Source organism: Rhinopithecus roxellana, chromosome 15 (genome assembly GCF_007565055.1).
Source record: "Rhinopithecus roxellana isolate Shanxi Qingling chromosome 15, ASM756505v1, whole genome shotgun sequence".
NCBI classification, from domain to species: domain Eukaryota; kingdom Metazoa; phylum Chordata; class Mammalia; order Primates; family Cercopithecidae; genus Rhinopithecus; species Rhinopithecus roxellana.
The window spans coordinates 56,866,579-56,891,356 of NC_044563.1; the positions used below are offsets into that span (position 1 = coordinate 56,866,579).

Below are 24,778 nucleotides of genomic sequence, written 5' to 3' on the forward strand. Positions count from 1 at the left end.
TCAGCCAGTTGTTCACTTTAAATTTTATGTTATGTGAATTTCACCTCAATGAATTATTTTTTCTGCTGGTGGATGTGGTTGGCACCTGTACTCCCAGGTGTACTCCCAGCACTTTGGAGGCTGAGACAGGAGGATTGCTTGAGTCCAGGAGTTGGAGATGATCCTCGGCAACCTAGTGAGACCCTGTTTCAAAAAATACATGTTATAAAATTATTCTCAAAGATAACAAGAGTCTGAGCGTGATGGCTCACACCTGTAATCCCAGCATTTTGTGAGGTCGAGGTGGGCAGATCACTTGAGCCCAGGCGTTTGAGAAGAGCCTGGGCAACATAGCAAAACCCTGTCTCTACTAAAAATACAAAAATTAGGCGTGGGTGTGCTGGGGCGTGTCTGTAGTCCCAGCTACTCGAGAGGCTGAGGTAGGAGATTGAAGCTGTAGTGAGCCATGATTGCAGCCCTGCACTCCAGCCTGGGCTGGAGTGACACCCTGTCTCAAAAAAAAAAAAAAAAAATATATATATATATATATATATATATATATATAATTTAAAAAAGGCAGTGTGTGTTAGGAGGGTATGAGGTTGTGATGAGACATGGGCGTTAGGGTGAGACCGCAGGAGACGGTGTGTGGGAGAGAGGCTGTGGCAGGTAAGGGTGCCGAGTGGGAGGCAGAGTGTTTAAGATTAAGACCAAGGTTGACTGCCAGATTTCAAAGCTGTGTGGCCTTGGGCAGGTTATTTAACCTCTCTCTGTTTCAGTTTCCCTGTCTATAAAAGAGGAATAACACAATTTTTGTTATGAGAATCTTAATCTTTTGTTGTGGGAATCTTAATGTTTTCATTAGGCTTAAATGAGTTAATATTTGTAAAGTGCTTGGCACAAAGTACGTACTACGTGTTAGCTGCTGTTATTATCACTCATTCACATTTTTATTTATTTGTTCATTTACTGCACACCCACGCTGCACCAGGCCCTGGGCTGCTTTCTGGGGATGCAGCTGCAAGCATGACTCAGTGCCTCTCTCAGGAGCTTTCGCACATCCTCTGGCAGCATCCTCCTCCTCCCAGCCTTGGAGCCTTGGCTGTTAATGAAAATTCTTCATCACCTCCTGCTTCTCCAGAGCTGCCTGAGCAGGCACCACCTCCCCTGGGACCCTGCGGAGCTCTTGCAGGGCATTAGAAAACGCCTTAGGCTTGGGAGCTGGTGCCCTAGGCTTGAGGGGACCTTAGGAAAGACCCTAGGCCTTAGTTTCCCTACCTATCATGGGAGAGGGTCAGGCTGGCTGAGCTCTGAGATTCTTCTGTTTTCTAACCTCCAGGCCTCTGAGTCAGGCCGGCCTGAGTTGGGCCTGGGGCTTTTGCTTTGAGCATTGGCAGGGTGAGACCAGAGAGGGCGTGAGGTCCAGAAGGGATCTCAGAGGTCCCTTTACGCACAAGGTTAGTGAGGTCCAGAGAGAGGCTGGGACATGCCTGGGGGTGCCTGGAAGGTAATGGACAAGCCTGGTTTGGGGAGGGGCTTCGGTGGCCTCAGCCCCTACCTGTTGTTAGCATGAGCCGCAGGGTTCACTAGTCTATATTTTGGATGGGCTTGAAGTGTCATGCCTGTTGAGATTTATTTTATAAAAAGTAAACTGGGCCGGGCACGGTGGCTCACGCCTGTAATCCCAACACTTTGGGAGGCCGAGGCAGGTGGATCACTTGAGGTCAGGAGTTTGAGACCAGCCTGGCCAACATGGTGAAACTCCTGTCTCTAATAAAAATACAAAAATTAGCTGGACGTGGTGGTACATGCCTGTAATCCCAGCTACTCAGGAGGCTGAGGCATGCAAATCGCTTGAACCCAGGAGGCGGAGGTGCACTGCACTCTAGCCTGGGTGACAGAGTGAGAGAGTCTGTCTAAAAAAAAAAGGGTAAACTGCCTTTTTTGGGCTGGCATTCTGGGCAGCCGGAGTAGGGGCTGGGGTGAGGGTCAGGAGATTCCTGCCCCACCCCTCTGGTAGCCATTCAGGCTCAGTCTGACCTCAGCTCTTCTGGACAAAAATGATCTGATTCTACTGCTGGTCCTCCTTACAGTCAGCCTCTCCATGTTGGCACCTCCCCCACTGCCAGCCTCAGTTGTCATCCCTGCACCATGTAGTCCCCCCTCCATCCCTGACAACCAGCATATGTTCCCTGCCATTTCCTTCCACAGGGTTTTCTTCAGGTCTCTACCCTAAGGCCCTCCCGCTCAGCCCTGCCTGAGTCTCTAACACCTGCATCCCTCCCTGCCTCACCTCACACACCAGTCAACAACCCTGGGTCCCCATGTGCTGGCTTCCCTCCCAGAAGTTTCTCCCAGGGACAGGGGTGGGGGTGGTGAGAGAGGCAGAAACGTCTAGAAAGGGCCTTGCTCTCTTCTCCTTTTAAAAACAGCTACACTTTGAGTGTAGACATAGCAGTTAGAACCTTCCAGAACTTCTCTGTGGTCTCAGGAGGGGACCAAACAGGCAAAGTCGCAGCAGAGGGGGAAGGGGCCGGAGGAGGCAGGTGGAGTCGGAGTCAGGCCCACAGGCTCTCTGGGTTCTCGGAAGACCCAGGTATGTTTCCATTCTTGCTGCCCACTATTCCACACCCACACCCACACGCACACTCCCCCAGGCCTCCAGAGCTTGGCAATGGTGATCAGGGAGGACTTCTTTGGGTAGGATGTTCATTTATTCAGCCCTTAATTCATTCACAGCTCTCGCTAGTGCCTCCTTGGTGGTAGGCCCTGTTCTGAACCCTGAGGACATGGAGAGGGGCTGGACCTCATCCCCATCTGAGGCTGATGAGGGCGGCTGCTGTGGACTCAGAGGAGCTCAGCTCGGGCAGATAAAGACCATTCATTCATTTACCAGTAAGTGCTCATCCAGCCTGCTGTGTGCTAGGCGCTGTCCCAGCAGAAAAGGAAGCGGGCAAGAATCCCTGCCCTTGTGGAGCAACTGGTGCTGGTGCTGTGTTTCCCTAGACCTGAGGCGAGTGCGCGGGCACACAGCCTGAGTTCTGAGGGCTTAAAAGAACTACCAGTTATCTTTCAGTAATTATTTAAACAACAACAAAACCCTCCACGTTAGACAAGGAGAAGACAGCGATTATCCAGAATTTCATCATTTAGAAACAACATTTCTAACACTTTTTGGTGTTTGTGCTTCTTGCTGTGTGTGTGTGTGTGTGCATGTGTTTGTGTATTCAAGCACAATTATGATTAAACTGTATGTAAAATTTTGAATACTGTTTTTTTTTCTTCAGTATCTCCTATGCTATTAACTCATAGTATCTCGATTTGTTAATGATTGTCCCTCATGTGAGTGCCCTACAGTTTAACCAGCCCCTTCTTTGGTATTTACATTATTTCCAGGTGTTTGGTATTGTAAATAGTGCTGAAATGATTAGCTTTGGAGCTATCACGTCACTTCCTGAAGGCAGAGCCTGGACCCTGGGGGGCTCAGAGGTCCCAGGCTTGGCTCTCAGCCCCTCCCGTCTTCCCTGCACACCTTTCCGCTTCCTTCCTGCTCAGCTGCTTCCCTTCTTGCTCATGGAGGGGAGAAAGTTTCCTCTCCAGGTACACTTATTTTTTTCTTTTTTTTTTTCAGACGGAGTCTTGCTTTTGTTGCCCAGGCTGGAGTGCAATGGTGCGATCTGGGCTCACTGTAATCTTCATCTCCTGGGTTCAAGTGATTCTTGTGCCTCAGCCTCCCGAGTAGCTGGGACTACAGGTGTGCACCACCATGCCTGGCTAATTTTTGTATTTTTAATAGAGATGAGGATTTTACCATGTTGGTCAGGTTGGTCTCCAACTCCTGACCTCAGGTGAGCCGCCCGCCTCTGCCTCCCAAAGTGCTGGAATTACAGGCGTGAGCCACCACGCCCGGCCCCTCTAGGTACATTTCAATGTGGGTTGCTCCATTTATCTTTTGCTACATGACAAATCACACAAACACTTAGAGGCTCAAAACAACAACATTCATTTTGTTATTGACTGTGGTTTCCATGGGTCAGGAGTTTGGGAAGAGCTCCGCTGGGCAATTCTGGCTTAGGGTCTCTCAGATGGCTGCAGGTGGCACAAGGTAGGCTGGAGCATCTGGGTGCTTGGAGCAAGACCTGTTGATTTTATCTCTGAATCTGTCCAGTTTTCTCTTTCTCTCTCATTGCTACCTCCCTATTCTGGACCACCCTCATTTCTGACCCACATGAATAATACCAGCTAAACACACAGCACTTCCTGTGGTCCAGGTATTGTTCCAAGTTCTTTACATGTATAAAGTTGCTCATTTAATCCTCACAACAACCCAGAGAAGTAGATACTGTTGTAATCTCCACTTTACAGAAGGGAAAACTGAGACCCTGAGAGGTTTCCCATCTAATGAATGACAGATCTAGGATTTGAACCCAGAGCAATCTAGTTGAATCTGCCTCCTAACTGGTCTCTTTGCTTCCACTCTGGTCTCTCTGCCCTTCCATTTGCCTCCCAGCAGCCCAAGTGAACATACTAAAGCATGACTGCGTTGTGTCAATCATCTGCTGAAACCCCACCAACATCTTGTCATGGTGACAGAGTAAGATCCACACCTCTGATCTGGCCTTCTGGTGACCAGGCCCTGCCCCCATGTCCCTGCTGGCCTTGTACCTTCAGTGATTCCCCTCTCATCCCCTAGAACTTTCCCATGGTAGGTTTGGGGTGTTTTTTTGTTTTGTTTTGCTTTGTTTTTTGAGATTGAGTCTTGCTCTGTTGCCCAGGCTGGAGTGCAGTGGCATGATCTCGGCTCACTGCAACCTCTGCCTCCTGGGTACGAGTGATTCTCCTGCCTCAGAATCCCAAGTAGGTGGGATTACAGGCGTGTGCCACCATGCCTGGCTAATTTTTGTATTTTTAGTAGAGATGGGGTTTTGCCATGTTGGCCAGACTGGTCTCGAACTCCTGACCTCAGGTGATCCATCTGCCTCAGCCTCCCAAAGTGCTGGGATTACAGGCGTCTGGCCGGTAGGTTTGGTTTTGTTTCGTCTCAATTCAGCACGCCAGCCCTTGTCCCTTTTGGAGTTAGTACTGCTGCTGCTTCAACTCCTAGCCCAGATATCACTTTCTTGGGAAAGTGTTTGCTGACTCCTCAGGCTGGTGTGCCCCCTCCTGGGCTCTTGGAGCCCTCCACTTTAGAGCATTTATTGTGAGAGTCACCGTATACTTGTTTGTATGATGCCTATCTTGCAGGGCTGTTGTGTTACCTGCTTGTAGGAATGCTCTATGTTCTGTTTGCGCTGTGATCTGTGTCCTGGTAAAGAAAGGAGTTGTGTAATGCAAAGCCCCGCAGTTTCCCTGGCCAGAAGGGAAGCTTTATGTAGACAGGGTCCATTACCCGAATCTGCCCTATTCACCATATGTCTGATGGCTAACAGTGTCTGACACACAATAGGTGCCCAATAAATTCTGTTGAATATTCATAAGAAGAGCTAATGTGTATTACTAGGTGCCAGACACTACACTCACTTAATCCTCAGAACAACCCGATGGGGTGGGCACTGCTGTTATCCCATTTTACAGATGAAGAAACAAGTTGAATGAGGGGAAGTTACTTGACTGATGCCCTCTAGCCGGTTCCAACCAAGGCGACTGGTTCACTAGGATAAAAAGTGAATGAAAGAAGAACCCCTAAATTCCAGCAGCTTCAAGTAACTCAGATGAGGGCTGTAAGGAAAACACAGACTAAAGTCATCCCAATAAAGCCTCTCTCAAATGATGGTGAGGATGTGTGGAAGGAAGGTGGTTTCCTCCAGCAGGGAGAGAAGAAGGAGAGAAAAGGCCCCTGGAGAGGAGATGGGTTACCTTGGTGGTCACTCTCCGCTTGGGCTCCAAGCCTGGCTTCCTACTTTCCTGACCACAGCTTCTGCCTCCCAGGCTCACTCTGCCATAATAGAGGCCTGAGGAAAGAGTTTACAGGGGGTGGTGGGGCGGGCAGGAGTGGGGTGGGATTCTCTTCCACATTCTGAGGTCATACCAGAGGCCTTTGTTCTTACCTACCTGGAGGCCTAAACTTTACCTTCTGCCTCTCCTGAAAAGAAGGAGGGCAGGAAAGCAGGTGTGCAGGAGAGGGAAAACAGAACCAGAGAAGTCAAAGGATTTGTCCAAGACACAGAGCCAGGCCCCTGGGAGCCTCTTAGCTCCCATTGGTGAGTGTATGTGTGTTGGGGGTAGAGGGGCAAAGATTATGTCTCCCTATTCCTCACCTCCCATGGTCCCTCCTGTCTCCTCATCCCAGCCTCCTGTCCCACCAGAGGAAAAGGCCCCCATGAAGGCTTTTCAAATGGAACTGAAATGTGTCCCAGCGCCCAGTGGTCTGGGAGGCCAGGGTCATCTCTGTGCCAGCACTTCCTCTTCTGGGTTCCTTGGGTTTTGTAGCTGATTCTGGGCTTTCCAGAGGCTAGGATGAGTTTTACTCTACAATGTTTTTGAGTTTTTGCAGTGCTGGAGCCAGCCCAGCTGAGGTCAGGTCTGAGGGCTTTGGGAAGAGTCAGGTACTTGAGTGGGGTCTCGAAGGAGGAATCGGAGTTACCAGATGGAGCCCATATCCTCTTCCTCCGGGAGCGTTCAGCCCTTGCGGGTACAGAGCTGGGCAGGCCATGATGACTGATCCCTCCCCATCTCTGGTGGGGCTACCCAGCCCCCGAAGCTTTCAGAGGCTCCAGTCTCAGGGCCACCATTCCAGCCACCCGCCCTCGGAGGCCTCAGCTTTTTCCTGCTTCCTTCCCTACAGGTCTCAGTCTGCTGGGGATTCTGTTTTGGTTGGAAGGAGGAGGCGGAGGAGTTTGCATGTCTGGCTCTTTCCTCCTTTCTTATTCCTCCTCCTTTCCTCCCGCTTGCCGATCAAGATGTTTCCTTCGCCAGCCTGGCTCCACTCCAGCCCCCTCCCCACCTTGGACAGGCAGCAGCCATCATCTCTTGCCTGGGGCTTCTGTGGGCTGTGACTTCCCAGGGTGCGCCCTTAATGCCCCGTTGGCCAGTAGAGGGTCTGCAGGCAAATCCTTCAGGATGGTGGTGCCTCTCACCTCTTCTCTTCCTCCTCTGTTGAAGCCCAAATCTCCTGGGAGAGGAGGCTACAGGCCCTCTCCAGGGTTGCCTCCTGCTCTGCAGGGGACTTTGGGCTCATCCGTGTCCGCCTTGGGGCCTTGGTCTCCTGGGGAGTTCACAGCCAACTGGGCCTCTTGGCACAGAGGTACATAGCATGCCTTGTATTTGTTTAGTAGTTTTGTGCTGCTTTGCCAAGCATCTTTACTCCAGGCCTGGAGGCACTGAGAGGAGCTACCCTCCACCTACCACCTAAGCAGTGGCCTGGAATGTAGAATTTGAGTACTTCTAATTTTTCAAACCCCCAGGGGTCCCCCTGAGGACCCTCACGGTCCCTTTCCCTGTCTGTTCCTCCTGGCTTACAGAGCTTCACAGGGATGAAACCAACGTACATCCTGGCCTGACAGAGCCCAACCTTGGCCTTGTAGCCTTAGCACCTTGCACTGTGCCTGGGGCAGGGCAGATGCTTATTAAATTTTTGTGGAGTGAATGGCTGGAGGAGCAGCCAGGGAATCGCAGGGTGACCTGATGGAGCAGTGAGGGCAGACAAGGTGCTGAGGGAACACTTCTCAGAGCCCAACTGCATTTTGAAGGATGAGTGAATTGGACAGAGAGGCAGGGTGGGAAGGGCATTCCAGGCAGGAGCAGCCTGTACAAAGTCTGAAACAGTGTGGTCAAATCTGGCACTTAGGACATGTGTGAGGAACCTCTCATCTGGGCATGGGCACGCTGGCCTGCTGGAGTGACACTAGCGATTGGCCCCCTCACCTGGTCCCAGGTCTCTGTGCTGTGGGCCTGGGCTTGGAGAGCAGGCAGGTAGTGGAAGGGGAGGATCCTGGGGGCTTGCCAGGGCTCCCCAGGGCTTGAGGCTGTGCTAATCCTTCCCTCCTGAGGCTTGGGCTCTGCTCCCCTGGGCGAGCAGGTTATGGAGTTTGAACCTGTTGGAGTCAGCTGTGGTTCAAGCAGGTTCTAGCTGCATAACACAGATAGAACCAGGTTCAGTTCTGGTCTCCATAATTTCCTGGCTGGGACCTAGGGTAAATTATTGACTTCTGTGTATTACAGTTGTTTCTATAATAAAGATAATAGAACCTACCTGGCAAGATTGTTATGAAAATCAAACAAGGTAACTTGTGTAAAGTTTTCCTTCTTCCTCCTTTCCTTCTGCCCCTCCTCCCATATGCTCCTCTCCTTCTTAGTAGGGCTGGGCATTTGAACTGAGGGCCTGACTGCTGTTTGAAGGATCCTGGACATCCTCAGCCCTGATAGCCCAGTTCTCAGTGTCTGTGGGCCACAGCATCAGCATCCCCTTTAGAAATGCAACATTTACGCCGGGTGCAGTGCTCACTCCTGTAATCACAGTGCCAGTGCTTTGGGAGGCTGAGGTGGGAGGATCTTTTTTTTTTTTTTTTTGAGACAGAGTCTCACTCTGTTGCCCAGGCTAGAGTGCAGTGGTATGATTTCAGCTCACTGCCACCTCTGCCTCCCAGGTTCAAGCGATTCTCCTGCCTCAGCCTCCTGAATAGCTGGATTAAAGGTGCATGCCACCACGCCCTGCTAATTTTTGTATTTTTAGTAGAGATGGGGTTTCATCATGTTGGCCAGGCTGGTCTTGAACTTCTGACCTCAGGTGACCTGCCCACCTCGGCCTCCCAAAGTTCTGGGATTATAGGCATGAGCCACCATGCCCAGCCATGGGGAGATCTCTTGAGCCAGGAGTTCAGGACTAGCCTGGGCAACATAGTGAGACCTTGTCTCCACAAATAATAAGAAAAAAATGGCCGGGCGCGGTGGCTCAAGCCTGTAATCCCAGCACTTTGGGAGGCCGAGGCGGGCGGATCACGAGGTCAGGAGATCGAGACCATCCTGGCTAACATGGTGAAACCCCGTCTCTACTAAAAAAAAATACAGAAAACTAGCCGGGCGAGGTGGCGGGCGCCTGTAGTCCCAGCTACTCGGGAGGCTGAGGCAGGAGAATGGCGTGAACCCGGGAGGCGGAGCTTGCAGTGAGCTGAGATCCGGCCACTGCACTCCAGCCTGGGCGACAGAGCGAGACTCCGTCTCAAAAAAAAAAAAAAAAAAAAAAAAAAAAAAGAAAAGAAAAGAAAAAAATTAGCCAGGCATGTGTCTGTAGTCCCAGCTACTCAGGAGGCTGAGGCTGAAGGATTGTTTGAATCCAGGAGTTCGAGGCTGCAGTAAGCTGTGATTGTGCTGTACTCCAGCCAAGGTAACAGAGTGAGACCTAATCTCTCTTTCTCAATCTCTCAAAAACCAAAAAAACAAAACAAAAAAACACACACTAGTGAGACATGCACATTTCCAGGCCTACATCACATCCACTGAATCAGAACTCTAGGACTGGGCCCCAGCAACCTGTTTTTAAACAAGTCCTTCTGGTGATTGTGACCCCAGCTCAAGTAGTGATGCCCACTGCCTTAGGGGACATCAGCATCTCGGTGGGTGGAGCCTGGCTTTGACTTCGAGTCGCAACTCCACTTTGTCTTGACATCTGAGCACATTTCCAGTCTGCAATGGGCCCACAAATTATGTAGCTAGTCCTGGGCGCTGATCCCTGCCGTGACCCAGCCTAGGGGGTAACCTCCAGGAAGTCACTTCCCCCTTCAGAGTCTCGCTGTCCTCATCTGTACAGCAGGGTGATAATTCTCACTCTGCTGGGGCACTGGTGGGGGTTAAGTGTGATGCGTAGGCACAGCCCTTAGCACAGGGCCTGGCACGTGCGAGTGTGGAGTGACTCTGAGGCTGGATGCCAGTGCGGTGCACACCTCTGGGGATACCATGGCAGCAAAACGGACATGTCCTTGGCTTAATGGGGCTTATGGTCTGGAGCAGGTAGATAGACAGCAAGAGATGCACACTGTGAGATGTGCTTCCAAGGGAGAAGTGCAGGCACAGGAGATTGTCTGATGGAGGGATCTGACCTAGTTGCAGCTCACTAAAGGCTTTGGAAGTGTCAAAGGAGCAAAACTCAGAGAAGGAGTGGCTGTGAACCAGGCATGGGGGTGGGGATGCCGTCAGGGGTTGTGGGGAGGCAGCAGCAGCACTGCCATGTGTTATTTTCACATAAATTAATAACCAGTCTCTGGGATAGGCTGATGGGAGGGGAGAGGAGCTGGAGGGAGGAGATGGGCCATAGGGGCTAAGGGTAGGTGAGAGGCTGCCTTGGGGGCCTCATCTTCCTGGTCTGGGTTCCTTTCCTTCAAAAAGGCCCTAGACTGTAGCCATTTAGAATGGAAATGGAGCCCTCACCCAGAGGCCACCTGACACAGTGGAGGAGAATGACTTTGCCAGCTGGTGCCACAAGTTAAGTTGTTTTACCTCTGGAAGCCTTAGCTTCATGTAAGCAAAATGGGATTATTATTATTATTATTATTTTGAGATGGAGTCTTACTCTGTTGCCCAGGGCAGTGGCACGATTTCGGCTCACTGCAACCTCCACCTACCGGGTTCAAACGATTCTTCTGCCTCAGTCTCCCAAGTAGCTGAGACTACAGGTGTGTGCCACCACACCTGCTAATTTTCGCATTGTTAGTAGAGATGGGGTTTCACCATATTGACCAGGCTGGTCTCGAACTCCTGACCTCATGATCTGTGCACCTCAGCCTCCCAAAGTGCTGGGATTACAGGCGTGAGCCACTGCGCCTGTCCTACTATTATTTTTTTTTTATTAAAATAAACAATTTTTAAGAGATAAGTCTCACTGTCTTGCCTAGGCTGGTCTTGACCTTCTGTCCTTAAATTATTCTCCTGCCTGTGTCTTCTGAGTTGCTGGGATTACAGGCACGAGCCATCGTGCCTGGCAGAATGGGACCAGACTACTGCTTAGCCCCTGTCGTTGTGCTGTTGTGGGGTTTAAGCAAGATGTTTCATGGGAGGTTCCCATGGCACCCACCCGCTGGAAGTGCTCAGTGAATAATCCATTCCTCTTTCCCCTCTGTTGGTTTGCAAGTGGGGAGCTCAGTTTTGGATTAGGAGTTCCTCTAGCCCAGGCTCACTTCCCTGGGGAAGTGCTGGCCCCTTCCTTTAATTGTAAGGAAAATGGGGCCGATCACCCCTTTTCTGTAGATGACCAGAGGCGATAAGGACATAGCTAGCATTTTTATTTATTTATTTATTTTTTTGACAGAGTCTTGCTCTGTCACCCAGGCTGGAGTGCAATGGCACGATCTCGGCTCACTGCAACCTCTGCTTCCTGGGTTCAAGCAATTCTCCCGCCTCAGCCTCCTGAGTAGCTGGGATTACAGGCACCCGCCATCATGCCTGGCTTAATTTTGTATTTTTGTAGAGATGGGGTTTCACCATGTCGGCCAGGCTGTTCTTGAACGCCTGATCTCAGGTAATCTGCCTGCCTTGGCCTCCCGAAGTGCTGGGATTACAGGCGTGAGCCACTGCGCCCCACCTGTAACCAGCTTTGAGGCCCAGAAGCAGTGGCTCCAGAGACAGCTGAGTGCCACCTCTCCAGGTGTCCTCTCTGTTGGGGTCCCACCTGGGGGTTAATTAAACCCACCCAGCTATATCATAGAGTGGGGGTGGGGTGGGTGTATTTTTCTCTAGTTTGGTCTTGAGGTCTCTCTCTGAGAATGGCTATAAATTCTAGCCCTGCTTGACGGAGTTCCAGGGCAGGTGGTCGTGGGGGTCCACAGTGTGCCTTTCATGAGATGCTTCTTTATCCTGGTGGATGGTCTGATGCCTAAGTATCCAGTTATGACCAGGTGTCTCTCTCACAGGAAACTGACTTATAGTGGAAGGCGCCCTGTGGCTCTTTTCTGACCTGTGTTCAGTTTATTCCTACCAAGAAAACCACTCGCTAGGAGAGTGTGTGGTCAGGTGAGACACGGAGGAGGCAGCACAGCAAAACCCGGGAAATAACAGAAGCAGAATATTACTCACAGAAGGGAGGGCAGCGGGAGCTGCCTGGGACCCTGTGCTTAGCCAGCGAGTTGGAGCAAGAGGGAGATGGGAGGACCTGTGGGCTGGAGGCTTTGTTGGGGTGCAGGATGTTACCCACATAGGTTTCTGTGGGTAAATATAATTGGTGGGATTAGAGCAAGCAGGCATAAGGCATGGTGACTAAGGGGGGTCACTGTGGCAAATCTGTGCAGCTCATGTGGGTGTGTTGGGGGGTCAATGGGCGAGTTAGGTGGCATCTGTCTAGCTGTCCCATGGCGAGGTGGTGACCAGGAGGAGGTTGCATAAGGCAGATACCTGGATGGATTACATTGAAGAACTGAGAGGAGGCCGAGCACTGGAAGCTGTGTCAAGGGTGACTGAGCCCTACTTCTGGTACGAGAAAGTCTGACATACTCAGAATGGGTGCCCAAGCAACATGAAATTGTTAAAATTCACTACAGCGGGTGATCTCCCCCATCCAGTAGTGTGGGCTGGTGGTGGTGGTGGAAGCAGCACTAACTGGGACCCAGGTGTCCCGAGTGCAGGCCCTGTTCTCTCAATGGAAAGAGCAGCTGTCATCTACCACGGGCCTCACTGTTCACCGGGCACTGAACTAGGTGCTCCACATGTATCAGTGAAGAAAGGCACTGTTGGCTGGGCATGGTGGCTCATGCCTGTAATCCCAGAACTTTGGGAGGCCAAGGTGGGTGGATCACCTGAGGTCAGGAGTTTGAGACCAGCCTGGGCAACATGGCAAAACCCCGTCTCTATAAAAAATATAGAAACGAGCTGGGTGTGCTGGTGTGGTGCCTGCCTGTAGTCCCAGATACTTGGGAGGCTGAGGTGGGAGGATCACCTGAGCCTGGGGAGGTCAAGTCTGCAGTGAGCTGTGATGGTGCCACTTCACTCCAGGCTGGGCAACAAAGTTTTTTTTTTTTCAAAAAACAAACAAACAGAAAGGTGCTGTTGTTAGAGATGAGAGTTAGAGGTTCAGTTACCCAACTGGTGAGTGGCAGACCCCAAAGCCTTAACCATTGCTCTGACCTGACTCCCAGAGTGACACTGGGGCCCGTAGCAAGTCCTACTCTTCTGTGGGCCTCATGTTGCCATGCGTGCTCTTAGGGGGACACCTTGTGTTCCCAAGCCCCCTCAGCTCCAGTGTCCTGGGGTCTGCATTTCTGGGGGGTGGGGGTGCATCCCTGGGAGCTGTACCACCATGCCCTGCTGCATCCAGTCTGCTGTTACCTTTACTAAGAAGATGACCAGCTGACTTGGGCCCTCTCAGCTCCAGCCTCCCAGGCCCCTTGCCATTGAGGGCTGACCTGTGGTCCCATCCCTTCCTTACCCACAATGGGGAGCAGAGGTGGCCAGGACCCATGGTTTCTCCACCCTGTGTTAGTGGGGCCCCAGGCTGGTGGGGCTGGAGTCCTGTGGGAGACCCTGAAGTAAGAAGGAAGTTGGTGGCTCCAGGGAACTGACCAAGGTCAGTGTGGCTAGAGGGTGTGTGGGGGCAGGGAGCGTGGTGAGAGGGAGGCTGGGGGCTGGACAGAGGCTAGATTGTGAAGAGCTCTTGGGAGCTGTTAAGAGTTTTTAGGCAGAGGAGGCACGTGATCAGGTTTGCATCTAGAATGACTGAGAAAATGCCTGCAACTGTTAAGGCAGTGTTAGGCACATAGGAAGCACTCAATAGCCATCAGGCCTGGCTGTGATGCTTTTTCTGTTGCTCATTATGAATACCCAGACTCCACTGCTTACTAGCTGGGAGAACTTGGGCCAGTCACTAACCCGGGGGACCCGCTTTCCTTACCAGTAATGCAGAAGGATAAGAAGTTTCCTCACAGGGGTTTTATCAGGATCCAAGTAGCTAAGTAGGGGATTTCATCTCATCTCAGTTAATCTGGCAAACACTCAGCCAGCCAATCCCAGCTGCACAGCCAGGGCCCTTCCTGTGTGTCACATGCCTCCCTGCTTCTTAGTCAGGACATGGCAGGACTTAGTCACAGGATCTGGAAGGGCCCAGCTATAATAAGGCACAAAGCTTAACCTTCTCCAGTTCTCTCTTGTCTTCAGCCTTAGCCTACAGTGGCAGACCCCTGCCTCCTCCTCAGACTCTCCCCCTAGCCTGAAGCCCTGGCTGAGGGGCCCCCAACCTTAAGAGCCCATAGAGATTCCCATAGGACCTAAGGAAGTTATTATTATAATTGTTATTATTTTTTGAGATGGAGTCACACTCTGTCATGCAGGCTGGAGTGAAGTGGTGCAATCTCAGCTCACTGCAACCTCCACCTGCCAGGTTTAAGCAATTCTCCTGCCTCAGCCTCCCAAGTACCTGGGATTATAGACATAAGCCACAACGCCTGTAATTTTTGTATTTTTAGTAGAAACGGGGTTTCACCATGTTGGCCAGGTTGGTCTCGAACTCCTGACCTCAAGTGATCTGCCGGCCTTGGCCTCCCAAAGTGCTGGGATTACAGGTTTGAGCCACCACGCCTGGCCTGAGGGAGTTATGAGCCTTCTGTGAGCCTCAGTTTTCTGGTCCGCAGAATGGGAATGAGAATGCCTGTCGTATTCGTCTTTTATTACTCCTGTTACAAATTACCATATATTTAGTGACTTAAAACAACACAAATGTATTTTTTTACAGTTCTGGAGGTCCAAAGTCCTGAAATGGGTTGTCAGGGCTGTGTCCTCTGGAAACTCTAGTGGGGATCTGTTCCCTTGCCTCTGCTAGCTTCCAGAAGCTGTCTGCATGCCTTGGCTCCCAGCCCCATCCTCTAGCTTTGAAGCCAGCAGTGTAGATTTTCGTCTGTCTTTCAATGCTTCCATCATCCCATCACCTTTACTCTCTCTGACCCTCCTGCCTCCCTCCTGTCAGGACCCTTGTGATGACATTGGGCCCACCCAGGTCATGCAGGATAATCTCTCCATCTCAAGGCCCTGAACAAAATCGCATTTGCAGAATCCCTTCTACCACATGACCTAACACAGCCACAGCTCTGGCAATTAGGATGTGGGCATCTCGGGGGGCTGTTACTCAGCCTACCACACACACCTTGCAGAGCAGTTGTGAGGATGACATGAAACAAGACAAGTGAAAGGCTCCCAGTGCCTGGGACAGGCTGTCAGTCCCCTTTCTCCTCTCCCGGGGCCTGTGTCTCCCCATCTGTAAGACGAGGTCCCTGGCAGTCCACACAGTCTGAGCCCACGTTCTTCCAGCATGCAGTACACACAGGCAGACTGTCCCTTCGGCGGCTAGGGGTTCCTAGGAAGTGGCAGACTTGAGCCCTGTCCCCGACACCTCTTCTTCCCACTCCCTCCCAAGGGCAGGCCTGTTCTCAGTTCTCGTCGGTGCATTTCCCATCTTTCCCAGGGAGAGCTGCTGGGAAAGGCTGAGCTCACCACTCCCCGGGGAGGGTGAGGGTGGAGGAAGGAGAAGGGAGAGGCCAGCAGCAGCCACTGCAAGAGATGGAGAGGAGAGGCTACGGAATGAGACTTGCAGTGGGAGAGGCTGAGGTGATCAGCACTCAGAGAAGGGGAAGAGGCTGGGCAGGGCCTCTCATCTAGAATGGTCAGCTTTTCCTCAGCCCCTTGGCCCAGGCCCTGCTGCTTGGTTCCTCTGCCGGCCACCCCCTCTCAGCCAGCCCCTTCTGACAGGCCCTGGTGGCTGCAGGAGTGTGTGTATATGTTGGAGATGAGAGGAGGGTGTCACAGGCCAGCAGGGGCCGAAGTGGGGCTCTGCCGCCGGACAGGAAGCCAGGAATCCCCCACTTCAGTGAGAAGAGGACCATTTCAGCCAGAGTCCACCCCTCACTTCCCTCTACTCAGAAATTAGTCACCATTTGCCCTGGGGCTCATCATCTGCCTTCACTGGACTTCACTTTTTTTGTTTGCCTATGGATGGAGGGCCGTGGGAGAGGCAGTTAACACCATTATGGGATTTGAGAGGGTGAAATGAGATTGTGATTTTGAACTGATTTTGAAATGTGCAGTCTGCTATATAAGGATGTGCATTCCATGCATAGCCTGTTCCTTTAACATTCTCTTCTGCAGTTTGACAGTCTGACAAACTCTTCATTGTGCTTCAAGTCCAGCTCAGATGTCGCCTGCTCTCTGTAACTTTGTCAACAGCCCCCTGCCCGTCCCAGAGAGAATGGAGCTGCTCCCTCCTTGGAATTGCTGTGGCTTCTTAATTTTTTTATTTTTTTATTTTTTTTTAAGACAGAGTCTTGCTCTGTCACCCAGGCTGAAGTGCAGTGGCCGGATCTCAGCTCACTGCAAGCTCTGCCTCCCGGGTTCACGCCATTCTCCCGCCTCAGCCTCCCGAGTAGCTGGGATTGCAGGCATCGCCACCACGCCCGGCTAATTTTTTGTATTTTTAGTAGAGACGGGGTTTCACCGTGTTAACCAGGATGGTCTCCATCTCCTGACCTCGTGATCCGCCCGTCTCGGCCTCCCAAAGTGCTGGGATTACAGGCTTGAGCCACCGCACCCGGCCAATTTTTTAAATTTTTATTTTTTCTTGAGACAGAGTTTCGCTCTTGTTGCCCAGGCTGGAGTGCAATGGCACCATCTCAGCTCACTGCAACCTCTGCCTACCAGGTTCAAGTGATTCTCCTGCCTCAGCCTCCCAAGTAGTTGGGACTACAGGCATGCGCCACCATGCCCAGCTAATTTTGTATTTTAGTAGAGACGGGGTTTCACCATGTTGGTCAGGCTGGTCTCGAACTCCTGACCTCAGATGATCTGCCCGCCTCGACCTTTCAAAGTGCTGGGATTACAGGCATGAGCCACGGTGCCTGGCCCTGTGGCCTCTTTATAACCCTCTCATGGGGTGCCTTTGGTGGGCAGGGTATTGGTTTGGACATCTGTCTCCCCCACCCTGTGTGGGCAGCACATTTGTAACAGACGCCTCTGCTCCTTAAGGTCACTGTGGTTGTGGTGGGACAGAGGCAGTGTGGCGAAGGCAGTTGGGGAGCCGGCCTCCTGGGGTCTGGCCTGTACAAAGTTGCCACATGTCAGTCCAGCCCTTAGAATTGTGCAGACTGCATGACTGACTCAATCAGATTCACACGAACCTGAGCTAAATTAAGCAGGGGACCAAATCATTCGGGTCCATCGCTCTCTGTGGCATGAATGCCTATGTCCACTGCCTCCTGCTGATAATCAGACAGCACAGGGGCCGCGCTGCTCATGAGGTTTCCTGATGAGGGTGAAATCTGAGCCAAGGGACGGTGCTGAAGGAAAGGCCATCTAGGTCTTACGGAAGCACATTCCATAAGCTCATCCACCACGCTCCAAACCCCCTGCGAAGGCTGTGTCCCACTGCCTAGTGCCGGTTTGATACCCAGAGAGTATCAAATAAATGTTGGAAACAATGTAGCGTGGTGACCAAAGGCTCCTCCACTTCCTGCAGGTGTTCTTATATGCGATTCCTTACACCTTTTCCCCCTGCTAGACTTTAAGCCCCACAGAGGCAGGGCCCTGGATGGCCTTGTTCTCCTCGGTGTTCCCAGTGCCTCTCAGTGCACTCACCTACCTACGTTGAACCCAGGTTACATGCCAGGCACATACAGACATCAGCCTTTCATCCCTCTCAACACCTTGGAGCAGGCTGTGTTGCCCTGTTATCCAGGTGAGGACAGGGAAGGTAAGATGCCGTGTCCAAACACAGGCATTAAATACCAGAAGAGAGAGCAAGACCCTGTTCCCAATTGCTCCCCACATCCATTTCCATTTGTGCAGTTCTCCCTGAGGTTTGGGATCAGATGGCCTGAGCTTCTAGGTTGCAGCAGGCAGAGCTGGCTCTGGGGAGGTCATTCCAGATAGATTGGTGGCTAAGAAGAGGGCCAGCACCGTTCCTTCTGTGGGCTTCTTAGCACCCATCCTGAAGCCATAAAAGGGAACTGGTTTGAGGAGCAGGTGGAAGGTTTGGGGGTTGCATATTACCAAGTCCCAGTGTGTGTCTGGGGAAAGGTCTGGAGATGCTCTAGAATGCTCCTCCCCTGCTCCCTGCCTCACTGAGGCACAGCTGCTCTTGGTTGGCTTTGCTGTGCCCACCTTATCTGCAAGCCTGTGTGTTCCTGGAAGTAATGGAAATGCATTTATTTAAAATGCTCCATAATTCAGCCTTGTCCTAGTATCAGGCCTTTGTCTCTGCTCAGCACTCTGGTCTCCCCAGGACTCCTCATGTACCCATTATCTCCTCTCAGCTATCTAGGCTCCTGTGAGGTAATGTGACCCCCCGTGAGAGCCTGTAAGCCAGCTGAAGCCAAGAAGGACAAGGACCTGCCCAAGGCCACCAGTGGGTCTGCTTGCTGTGGTGGGGGTTTGTATTCGCACCATTCACAGAGCTCCAACTCTGTGCCAGGGCCTCATTTCCCTCAAGACGGCTGTGGAGCAGGGTGATGAGGCTATAGGCCTGCCTGACCCTAAGCTTGTGCTCTTAACTCCTTTATGATACACCTTCTCTGTGCCAAGCACAGGCCTTGCCCTGGAGGAGTTCCCATCCTGGGGGGCAAGTTCTCAAATGAATGATGCCCACTAAGGCAGGGTCGTGTCCTCAGAGAGGCCTGGCAAAGCTCCCTGAGGGATCAGGGCTTAAGCCCTCTCCTCCAGGGGTCCCTGCAGTGTGGGGTCAGGCCCACCAGGCAGGCTGCCTGAGCACTTTGATGCTGGCTGTGCCCATTTGTGGGCCTCTGGCCTCCCCAGGCCACCTTCTAAGAGCACAGGGAGCTGTGTGGGCAGGGAAAGGAGCAGAGGCTTTGGGGCCACCAGGCAGGCATTGCCTCCCCTGAACTAGGTAACTTATCTCTTCCCCCTCCCTCGCCTCCAGTTTCCAATTCTGTAAAAAGAGGATACTGGCTTTTTCTCCGTGAGTTATCCTTGAGATTAAACATAAATATATAAAGTACCTAGCACATGACAAATTAATAAATTGTATGTCTTAAAATAATCACTGGGCACGATGGCATGTACCTGTAGTTGCAGCTACTCAGGACGCTGAGGTGGGAGGCTCACTTGCGCCCAGGAGATGAAGACAATATAGTGAGACTCTTCCTCCAAAAAAAAAGTTATTGTAGGGCTATTTTTTTTTTTATTGAGATGGAGTCTCACTCTGTCACCAAGGCTAGAGTGCAGTGGTGTGATCTTGGCTCACTGCAACCTCCGTCTCCCGGGTTAAAGCAGTTCTCCTGCCTCAGCCTCCCAAATAGCTGGCATTATAGGTGTGTGCCACCACGCCCAGCTAATTTTTTTATTTTTAGTAGAGACGGGGTTTCACCATGTTGGCCAGGCTGGTCTTGAATTCCTGACCTCAAGTGATCCACCTGCCTCGGCCTCCCTCAGTGTTGGGATTAACAGGCATGAGCTACTGTGCCTGGCCAAATTTTTAAATAAGAAAATATACCCAGATTGTTACCAAAATCCAGTCAGATTGCTTTTCAGTGAACAGGCATTCAGCAAATATTTACTTAGTGCTGTCTCTGGGCTCACTTGGGCCTTGGTCATAGGGCCTGGTTTCAAATGCTGGCTCAGCGACTCCCTGGCTCTATTCAGTGGCCTGAGCACCTGGGCCTTGGTTTCTGCCTCTTGTTCATGGTCCCTGGGGCCTCTGGTGAGACTGAGCTCATAAAGTGTCGGCAAAGTACTTTGTGGATCGATGCTAACTAATAGCGGTTCCCTGGAGCTGCCGTGAGTAGGAAAGACGACTGCGGAGGTTGCTTGGACCAGGCTCAGGGCCGGCACCCAGGGAGAGCTAGTGTTGTCCTCACAGTGGGACTAAGGAAGGGCCTGCTATCCCCTGTCCCTGATGCTTTATTCCACTTTAGCCAGGAGTGGGTGCTGATAAAGTTTGATGATGGGGATGGTGCTATCCGTGGCCATGGGGTAAGAGACTTGCCCAGTTAGTGGCAGAGCCAGGTGTGGATACTCATCTGGGTCACATCCAGCCAGAGCTGGGGCCATGGTCTGTCCTGGGATCCTCTTGTCAGGGATCCCCCTCTTGCCCCCTTGCTGTCTCTCCAGAGGGTGCTGGCCTCTGCCCAGACACACAGCTGTCATAAACATGGCATGGTGGCTTCAGTTCAATGGAGAGCATAAATGGGGAATTGGAGTGGGACCCTGGGCAGGGGAGGGTGTGAGCAAGACTCCCTGTCAGTTCTGCTCCAGAGGGAAGCCCTTCCCCGTGTGTTAGACTGAGCTGAAGTCTGTCCTGGGAACTTCTGGGGAGAGGGAGCAGATGGGGATCATGCCCTCTGGGAGCTCCTGGTGTGATGGAGGAGGCATGGCCCTAACCTCCAGGACACTCCTGTCTGATGGGGCAACATGGCTTCTGTTTCCTGGGACTCCCTGTGTAACAGAGGGGACACAGTCTTCTTGTCCTCTAGGAGCTGTGTGTCTGAGGAATGAGGCATGGTCTCCATCCTGCAGGAGCCTCCAATCTGATGGGGGAGCTGTGGCCACTTCCCTCGGAGAGATTCCCTATTTGAGAGAGGAGCCCTGACCTCTGTCCTCAGGAAGGACCCCTGTCTGATGGAGGCTCACTCAAGAAACCCCATTTATGGCTTTCACCTTTGACCCCTTCCCCTACCTGATTCATGGGGAGGCCAGGTCCCACAGGCAGCAGCTATGCACGGAGCTGGGCAGTTACGAACTTGGCTGCTGTGGGGCAGGGAGGAAGGGAAGACAGGAGACTCCTTACAGGAGACTGTAAGGAGGCCCCCTGTTTTAAGTGAGGGTGACATAGAAGCCTTCCTGGTGAAGGTGTCTGTCTGGGATCCTCTGATGGACAGGAGATGCCTGGCTGTGATAAGTACCCACTGCGGATAAGGGGTAAGTGCTCCCCTAGGCTGGAAGGGAAACTTGATGGGTCACTCTGGTGACCCCCTGTCTTCATGCAGTCTGGACTGCTGGAATGGAAAGTGGTCTAGGGAGACCCTCACCATCCTTGGGGAGACCCTCACCCGCTGCCCATCTGTGTACAGGCAGAGTGCTGCCAGCCCGGGGACATCCGCCCTACATGGCTTGAGAAGCCCGGAGGAGGAGAGGAAACAGGACGCGTATCAGGAACGCCTTTTCCTTTTCTTTGTAACTAACCCCTCGCTTGGGGCTGGTGAGAGCTGAGCCTGCGGGGCTGGCTCTGGCCTGGCGGCTGCTGCCTGCGGCCCCCAGCTCAGGCTCCCTCCACCTCACAGTCCACTACTTCGGTGCTGCTCCTGGGCTGGCCTCTTCACTCCACTGAATCTCTGGACTCTCATCTGTAAAATGGGGTAAGACTTTCTATCAGCCTTACCAGGAAGTTTGCTTTTCCTCTCTTTCTGGGATTTACATGATTTCTTCCTCTCTCCATGGGATGTGCATTGAATGCTTCCTGTGCACCGGCCTCTGGCATAGGTGGGGATGGAGAACACGGGGAGGAACAGTTGGGGGAGAGAGGGGGAAAGCCTGTTTAGGACTTATCTAAGGAGTTGGGGGACATCAAGTAGAGATGTCTGAAGGCTGATGGATGTGGGGTCAGAGAGGGTCTGGCTGGAGACGAGGTTTGGACTTACTAGCATCTGGTGGCAGCTGAAGTGGTCAGGTGGGTGGAGTTGCCCAGGGAACTCCTTGTCATGGGATCTGGGAAGAGGCCAAGGTCAGACTCAGCTCTGGAGTCTCCCGAGAGCTGGGCACAGAGCAGGGATGGGGAGCTATGTGGCCAGGGCCTCCAGCAGGACTGAAATGGGATCAGTGCGTTTGGTGCTTCCTGTGGGAGTTGTGACTTTTGCCTTTGCAGTGTGCTGTCGGGGTGTGTGGGGAAGGGTGGATCACAGAGGATGAGGAGGGAGTAAAGGTGAAGGTGCTCAGACATCAAGGAATTTGATCAGTCAGGTTGTCATTCTTTTGCTTGTTTTTCTCATTATTCAAATTATTCCCCTGCTGACTGAAGGGCTACTGTGGGGTGCATGTGTAGTCGGTTATATGCTGTGTGTATGTTGTATGTGTGGGGGTTTGTAGGCAAGATGTGTGTGGGGAGTGTGATGCATGTGTGTATGTGTTTAGTATTTGTGTGTGTCTTTCTGTGCATGGTGTGTAGAGTGTGTGCACATGACCACATTCAGATCCTTGATCCACACAGCAGGCTGGTGCTGAGTCGTCTGCCTGGGCTGGAAACTGGGAAGGATTCATTAAGCTTGTGAATTTCTCTTCTCTACTTAGGGTTACACCCAATAGTGTGCTGGTAACAACTGGCCCTCCAGAAAAAAAGGAGGGTGGGGGATTTTAGCATCTGCCAATTTCTATGATGTAAATTCTCTGACTTCAGATTTCACTCTTACCAACGTGAAGTCATTGAATGTGCAGTTGGGAAGAGATGAACAGCAGACACCATTGTATAGCATTTCCATCATACAGGTGTAGTAGGCATAAATACCCTTGAGGGTATGATAGTGACAACAGTAAAATAATTAGTAAGTAATCAGTTTTGAAAATGCATTCCTACGCTGGGCGCGGTGGCTCAAGCCTGTAATCCCAGCACTTTGGGAGGCCGAGATGGGTAGATCACGAGGTCAGGAGATCAAGACCATCCTGGCTAACACGTTGAAACCCCGTCTCTACTAAAAAAAATACAAAAAAAAAAAAACTAGCCGGGCAACGTGGCGGGCATCTGTAGTCCCAGCTACTCGGGAGGCTGAGGCAGGAGAATGGCGGAAGCCTGGGAGGCGGAGCTTGCAGTGAGCTGAGATCTGGCCACTGCACTCCAGTCTGGGCGACAGAGCCAGACTCTGTCTCAAACAAAAACAAAAACAAACAAACAAACAAACAAAAGAAAATGCATTCCTGGGCCAGGCATGGTTTCTCATGCCTGTAATTCCAGCACTCTGGGAGGCCGAAGTGAGAGGATCACTTGAAGTCAGGAGTTCAAGACTAGCCTGGCCAACATGGTGAAACTCCGTCTCTACCAAAAAAAAAAAAAAAAAATACAAAAATTGGCTGGGTGTGGTGGCACACACCTGTAATCCCAGCTACTTGGGAGGCTGAGGCATGAGAATTGCATGAGCCCAGGAGGTGGAGGTTGCAGTGAGCCGAGATCACATCACTGCATTCCACATTCTAGCCTGGGCAACAGAGCAAGACTCTGTCTCAAAAAAAAAAAAAAGAAAAGAAAATGCATTCCCTTTGCTTTTAATAGAGTTTATTTAATTGTAACTTCACATTAGGATTTCTATTATTCTTTTTTTTAAACTTTTTTTTCTCTTTTTTTAAAGACAGGTCTCACTATGTTGCCCAGCCTGGTCTCAAACTCCTGGGCTCAAGCGATCCTCCCACCTCAGCCTCCCAGAGTCCTGGGATTGCAGGCATGAGCCACTGCTCCAAGCAGGGTTTCTCAGCATCAGCACTATAACATTTTGGGCTGGAGATCCTTTGCTGGGGGGTTGGGGGCACTGACATGTGCATTATGCAGGCGGCATCCCTGGCCCTCTACCTGCTAGATGTTAGTAGCACCTCTTCCACAAATCATGACAGCCCACAATGTCTCCAGACATTGCCAGGTGTCCCCTGGGGTGCAAATTCACCCCCCCCCCGCCCGGCTGAGAACCAATGGTACTGGCTGTGTTTAACAACCAGCTCATGAAATTCTTAAAAATGTGACACTTGGCTCTTATGAGCCTGCACAAGCCAGCTCAGCACACCATGGGCACCGCATCCAGATAAATATAAGGCAGTTTTTCCCCCCAAAATTATTTCCCTGGAAAAAGCTGCCACCTTAGACCTTAGATTTCGGTCTGTACAGAGTCCCCAACCATGGAGAACCCTATTGGCTTACTGACTGATCCACAGAACACTGGACACAGAGTCAGAGATATACTGCCATAGTGGATATGTTATGACATTTTATGAAATGTGAGAATAGGAAGAAATTAGTGATGTTTTTGAATTAATATCTTAACATACGTTATTCTATATCCTTAAAAGTTTGCATGTTGAAATTGGCAAAACAAACAAACCAAACAAAAACCCCCTTTAAATAAAATCTTTCTGCTGGGAAAATAATGGCCTGTCTTGTGTCAGGAGCGCCCTATAGCTAATGAGTTCCCGCCAAGGCTGCACATCCATGGTGCTCATCCAGGTGCTGAGGCTGCCACTTCTTGGCCCAGGTCCTATTTTTTCCCAGCTTCAAGCTCAGGGCTTAGCTCTTGTTTGTTCATTCAAAATCTTTATTAAGCACCTACTATGTACCAAGGAACATAAGTGACTGAAGTCGCAGTTTCTGCTTCCTGGGGCTTGCCATCATTTCAGTTCCGTGGTGTCCACTCAGGAGCAGCTGTGTGCAGGCCCCATTTGGATGCTCAGGGGCCAGCAGGAGAGGGAGGGAAAGATACACATGTGTGCTGGGTGCCTGGTGTGTGCCTGGAACAGAGCTGGGCACATCACACATGCACCTCCTCCCACCCTCCCACTGTGCTTTTGAGGGAGGGCTTGCTCGTTAGTGGAGTGTCTGCCTTAGTGGAGTGTCTGCCTCCCGAGTGTCTGCCTCCCGCTGCCCTGTAGGTGCTCTGGGGAAACAACACCGACTGGGGCCTGTACCTCCTACAGGTAAAAACAGCCCCAGGTCCAGAGATTTGAAAAATAAAGGGAAGAAAAGAAAGGAGGGAAATAAGAAAGACGAATGGAAGGAAGCAAAGGAGGGAACAAGGGCAGAGGAGTCAGGGCAAGAGCACTTTAAGCCAAGGCAGTCAAGGAGGGCTTCTTGGGTGTGGTGACGGTGGGACTGTGTGAAGGATGGGAAGGGCTGCAATTGGTAGAACTGATGCAAAGG

General features: G+C 51.6%; 1 protein-coding gene across 5 annotated transcripts in view; it reads left to right on the forward strand.

The window, feature by feature from the left end:
- The window catches only part of ARRB1 (arrestin beta 1), a 98,811-nt gene that overhangs the window by 26,328 nt on the left and 47,705 nt on the right, over positions 1–24,778 (forward strand). The window contains exon 1 of one of the 5 annotated variants that reach the window (XM_030917590.1): positions 21,064–21,248. The exons of the other annotated variants lie outside the window; for them this stretch is intronic. Coding sequence (XP_030773450.1) covers positions 21,244–21,248 — 5 coding nt within the window. The 5' untranslated portion in view covers positions 21,064–21,243. Of the gene's footprint in view, positions 1–21,063; positions 21,249–24,778 lie in introns of those variants that run through there. 5 annotated transcript variants of the gene reach the window in all.